The 5,909-nt window shown below is 49.3% G+C and overlaps 1 protein-coding gene across 1 annotated transcript; it reads left to right on the top strand.

Annotated features, from left to right (window-relative positions):
- The first annotated feature begins 1,338 nt into the window (after positions 1 to 1,338).
- LOC136464305 (uncharacterized) lies at positions 1,339 to 3,990 on the top strand. The gene is made up of 6 exons (XM_066463273.1): positions 1,339 to 1,471; positions 1,569 to 1,617; positions 2,787 to 2,877; positions 2,952 to 3,255; positions 3,390 to 3,494; positions 3,566 to 3,990. The coding sequence occupies exons 1-6, from the start codon at positions 1,339 to 1,341 to the stop codon at positions 3,988 to 3,990; spliced, it is 1,107 nt and encodes a 368-aa protein (XP_066319370.1).
- Positions 3,991 to 5,909: the final 1,919 nt, after the last annotated feature.

Here is a 5,909-nt window from a genome sequence, read left to right as displayed (position 1 = left end):
GAGGGAAAAGATAACCTTCTTTAGCTTTTAGAGGCACAAAGTCTTTTAGAAAAAACAAACACATTCACCACAAGGTGAAGTGTGCCCACTTAGTCCCTGAGCCTGACAGTAGTTGATGTAGTCACGTGGTGCCAGGGTCAGAAAGTAGTAAAACAGCCGAGCAGGTAGCCAGTCCCCGAGCGTAGCCTCGAGATGAGAACAAACACATTCACCGCAAGGTGAAGTGTGCCCACTTAGTCCCCGAGCCTGACAGTAGGTGACGTAGTCATGTGGTGCTAGGGTCAGAAAGTAATAAACTAGCCAAGCAGGTAGCCAGTCCTGGTGTTTTAGGTGAAAATATTAGATAAATCAAACCGTGGAGAAAAAATCGGAGTAATGGCTGTACAGTAACAGTTACTAAGCCTCATTAAATTGCGGAGAAATCAACGATTATTTGGTGGTGATAAATGAGTGACGTGGGCTGTGGGTGCGTGAAAGCCCAAGTTGCGGCCCATTAAACCATGTTGGAGAAGTCGAAGTAGCACTGATCGCAGGAACGGTTTCCCAAAACCCCTCAGATGCAAAGAAGGGTGGGGAAAGTGCTTTATAACAGCACCGCCACATACCTCGCCGCCTACCTCTGTCAATCTGCCTTGTTTCCTTCCTTCGCAATCCCTGCGCTCCACATTCTGTACCAACGTGAGCACTCGCCTCCAATCTAGAACCAAACCGGAGAGAATGGCGCCGACAAAGGGAGCCGCAAAGCCGAGGAAAGCGGCCACCAGAGCCAGCCGCGACGAGGAGTGGGTGCCGTCGAAGACGGGGGCGGCAGATCTCAACAAAATGGTGGCGGCGGGCGTTCTCCCAGACCACTTCACTGTCGGATGGCGACTGGCTAGTGGTGAGCCCTTTGCAACACCTCATACTGATGAGGCTGTAGTATTTGAAGATTATTTCTAGCGAGGATTAGGGTTTCCTGTCCACCCCTTTCTGAGGGATCTTATGGAGTTTTGGGCGATTAGTCTCTGCAATCTGCATCCCAACACCATACTGAACGTGTCGATCTTTATCCATTTCTGCGAGGCATTTCTTGGTGTTCTTCCACACTTCAACCTCTTTAGGCACCTATTCTGTCTGAAGAAGAAAGGGGGCAGCGGTTCTAAGGTGGTCAGTGGCGTGTACCTGCAGCTTAGGGATGGGATGGCCAGCGAATACATCAACGTACCGCTAAACACCTCCCTAAAAGGTTGGAACTCCAGGTGGTTCTAAATCAAACAAAGTCACCCAATAATTCGATGCGACGTCCACCACATCCCGGAGAACCATAGTAGCCGGTCAGAGAGACCCAACAGTGCTGACATGGAGCAAGTAATGGAGCTTCTTGACTTGATTAAGGGCGTGGAGCTTAGGGGTGAACTGGTTGCAGCTAGCTTCATAGTGCGCCGCATCCAGCCCTGCAAAGAGAGGGCCCACCCGGCGTTCAACTACAAAGGTGACAACGACGGTACTCGGGAAAGCATAGACCGGCTGTCAAAGAAAGAAGTAATAGACTAGGCCATGGACCTATTCACTTCCAACGTCTCATTCAGTTGGCCACAAGGAACAAAGGCCTTCAACCGCACCAATCCGCCTCCTCAGGTAACCACTTCATTTTGAATTGATCAAGCATCGATTGTCGAGCAAAGGACTGACTTACTTATGTAAAGATCCATTCATAGGATAGGGCAATATACTTTTCAAGCATGCCGAGAGCCAATTGGCCGAAAGGAGTAGACATCCGGCAGCCGCTATAGCCCAAAGAGGAGGAGCCGAGCACCTCATCAGATAGTCCATCCTAGGTATCGGAGAAGATCCGTGGGAAAAGACCAGCGGTAGATGAGCCGATCCAAAAAAGGAGAAAACCGCGGGCTCCACTGCACACAAATCGGGTGGCATCTCGCTTGGTGATGACCGAAGTGCTCGACCGCGAAGGACTATAGTGCTGGAGTGGTCTGACGACGATGAAAACCAAACAGCGCATCCGCCGAGCACGAAGAAGCCATTGAAGGGTGCTGAAGTCCCTAAGCAGGAATCAAGGGGGAGTCATGCGCAGGCAACGACGGAAGTCCCGGTGGTGTAGATGACCGGAGTCCTCGAGCAACAAGGGGGAATAACCACAGAGCAACACAGAGGAGGCTCTAGGGCACCAAGCAGAGCAGTAGCCTACTATAGAAGAGTAGGAACCCTCCCATCAGGCAGACCAAGCAGCAGCGCCTAGGGGATCAGGCAGGCATCGCCGGTTCAAGAAATTGAATCAGAAGACCAAACCATAAGTATATTTGTCTTGGAGTAATAATATTATTCCTTGATTTCTTTTGGGTACTGACAGGCCGATATTACGTAGGGCAACACCGAGGCTCGGATCCTCAGTAGGGACAATGCCGACTGCTCCCATCCAGGAGTCCCCGAGTGCTCAACAAACAGAAGATGGGTCAGCCCCCGCTCCCAGCGGTCCTGACGGCGGTGAATCATTAGCACACACAACAGGCACGGTCGGCGACAGCGACCGAGGCTACGAATAAAAACATCGATACTTTGGAAGTGGAAGCTGAAGCTGTCGTTGATGCACCGGAGGCTAAGGAGGCAACTCTGACAACGGTCGAGGAGCAACTTGCACCGCCCGCAGCGATGTTAGGAGTGGTCAGAGCGGCTGTCCGACCACAGAGTCCCCCAATGGTGCCTCGAGCGACGGTGGAGGAGGACGAGGTTGTGGAGATCGAGCGTGCCGAACCTAAAGTCCAGTCCATCTGGATTCTCTGAAAACGCAGGGAAGAGGTAGTAGTTGTCGAGGAAGAAAACACCACTAGGGAGATAAAGAGGTTGAAATCCACCGTTGCTGGAGTTATGACTCAAATCGAGGTGAGTACCGCGCCTGAAATACTGATACATGTTGTTGGAGACCAAAGTTTATCACTAGCATTGTTCATCCGCAGGGGATAGCTCGAACAGCCAAGCAACGGCACCAACTGATGAAGAGGATGGAGCCCCTCGCCGAGGAGAACAAGAAACTCCGAGAGGCGTTAAATCTTTTGGAAAAGAGTATTAAGAGGGCCCAGCGCGAGTGGGACCTTGCGGAGTCTAACTCGCAGGACCTGGAACATCAGAAGGTGGTTCTGTCCGAGCAACTAACGGCTGCATCCAAGCAGCTGAAGAAGAAATCCGAGCAACTGTCGATTGTAACCGAGGAGCTAAAAAATATGTCCGAGCAATTGAGCAAGAAAACCGGAGAGCTCAAAAGTAAATCCGAGCAGCTCGATCAGAAGTGCGAGCAGTTCGAGAATGTATCCAAGCAGAAATCCAATATGCTTTATCAGCAAATGTACTTTGCAATAGTTGGCCATCTGTTTTTTCAATAACTATTTTGCTTGCAGAGCAAGATGCAGAACTCAGCCAGCTACGCCAGACTGTTGAGCAAATCCGACAAGATAAAGTGAAAGAGTTGGAGCGAGCAAATAAACTGGCCAAAGAACTGAAAGGTAGATACCCCCTTATCGGAAATAATATTGTAGTACTTTTTTGGTATGACGAACCATTGTAATGTTTGTAGATTACCGCCATAAAGCCAAGGCACAGTTTGATGTGCTGGTGCAGGAAGCCAAGGTCCAAAAAGACAACTTCAACACTGTAACCGCCGTAATAAAACCAGTACTCGACTGCGTTGATATTGAACCGGCACCTTGTCCTGACGGCAGGCAACAAGGGTTAGACACCATCATCCAGAGATGCAAGGCAGCGTGGGAGAATTTCAAAAACTTCAACCGCGACGCCGTTATGACCGCCGCTACTCATGCCCTTGTGGTGGTTCGGTCCCACTACCCGTCTGTCGATATCCAGTTGATAGGGGGCGGGTTCGCCAAGGGGCTGAGCGACGTGGAAACCCAGCAGCTGGAGGATGATGTTGAAGATGCAGCAAAAATGCTTGTCGGCGATATAGACCTGTTTGGCAAAACAGAAGGTGTTGGCGAAGCTTAACAAACTGCTCGGATATTATCGCCTGTACCACTTGCTTTATTTGGCGATGAAGAATCATTGTATTAACAACCTAATGCAATTATGCATAATATAAGCAGTGTTCGAGCAGTTAGTTTTCACTAAACTCTATGTCTTAGCTAGCCCATAATCCGTAACGCAGAGCGCGGAGCCCATGCACGTGTTGGAAAAAAACAAGCATTACCAAGGAGCCGTAGCCTACCGCCTAATACGCAGAGCACGGAGCCCATAGCACGTGTAGGGGGATATTAGAGCCTTGGTGTTCTCCATAAAGATTAGAGCTGAACACATGCTGCCCAGCGTCCAATTTGAGTAACTTGGCGAGAAAAAGTGGTTAAAGTGGCGTCCGAGCAGTTAGTTCCTGCCTGAAATCTAGGCCTTGACTAGCCCATAGTCCATAACATCGAGCGCAGAGACCCTACACGTGTAGGATGAACAGGCTTGACCAAGGAACCATAGCCGACCAACCATAACATAGAGCGCGGGCCCTAGGCACATGTAGGAAGGGATCGGAGACTGGGTCTTCTCCATAGAAAACAGAAAAGAAAATGTGTGCTGCTCGACGATCGGCGAGCTATGTTAGGAGATTTGGAGCACAAAATCATCGTCATTTTTAGGAGAAAAATTTATGTGATCCGGAGAAAACATAATCGACGATTTTTGGAGGAACCATGTTCGGTGATTTTTGGAGAAATCGTGTTCGGCGATTTGGAGAAATCGTGTTCGGCGTTTTGGAGAAATCGTGTTCGGAGATTTTTGGAGAAATCGTGTTCGGTGATTTTTTGGAGAAATCGTGTTCGGTGATTTTTTGGAGAAATCGTGTTCGGCGATTTGGAGTTATCGTGTTCGGCGATTTGGAGTTATTGGGCTCGGCAATTTCGGCGTGCTTGGCGAGCGCATTGGAGATTGTCATGGAGTGGCATATAGCCCGTCAACCGTAAGTGAAAATTATAATGGAGGAAAAAAATGGAGGCAAATTATGGAGACCAGAACTTTATTAATCAGAAAGTAAAAAATACATATCTGTGTTGTTTCAGGGATAGAAATGTATAAGGTGCTCGATGTGCCAGGAGTTAGGAACATCGATTCCATCTAAGTCACATAAGCGGTAAGACCCTGGTCGAGTAACACCTTTGACGACGTAAGGGCCCTCCTAGGGGGAAGACAGCTTGTGAAGCCCTTCGGTTTTTTGCTTCCTACGTAAGACGAGGTCGCCGATCGTGAACGAACGACCTTTGACGTTGCGGTTGTAATACCTCCACAAACCTTCGAGATACTTGGCTATGCGAATACAACTGATCAGACGTTCTTCCTCAGCCCGATCAACGTCCTCTGTTCGAACAGCTACGGCTTGCTCTTCATCATAACTTTCTACTCTAGGTGCTCGGAAGGCAATATCCGCTGGAAGTATGGCCTCTGAGCCGTAGACCAAAAAATATGGAGATACGCCGGTACTACGACTAGCTTGAGTGCGCAGTCCCCAGACCACAGCTGGTAGTTCTTTGAGCCATCTGCCCGGATGCTTTTCTTCTTTCTGATAGAGCCTTTTTTTGAGGGCGTCAAGGATCATATCATTAGCCTGCTCGACCTGGCCGTTAGCTCAAGGATGAGCAACGAAAACGTATTTAACGGAGATGCACCGGTCTTCGCAGAAGTCCTAAAAATGATGGCCGGTAAAAGTGGTCCCGAGGTCAGTGATGATGCTGTTCGGGAGACCGAATCTGTGTATGATGTCTTCAAAGAGCTCGACTGCTTTCTTTGCAGTAGCTGAGATGAGTGGTTTGTACTCAATCCACTTGGAGAACTTATCAATGGCGACGTACACATACCGGAAACCCCCTGGCGTTGGCTTGAAAGGCCCGATCATATCCAGTCTCCAGCATGTGAATGGCCAGGAAGCT

The sequence above is a fragment of the Miscanthus floridulus genome, chromosome 1 (genome assembly GCF_019320115.1).
Source record: "Miscanthus floridulus cultivar M001 chromosome 1, ASM1932011v1, whole genome shotgun sequence".
Lineage (NCBI taxonomy): Eukaryota > Viridiplantae > Streptophyta > Magnoliopsida > Poales > Poaceae > Miscanthus > Miscanthus floridulus.
This window is presented reverse-complemented; position numbering and strand designations above follow the sequence as displayed.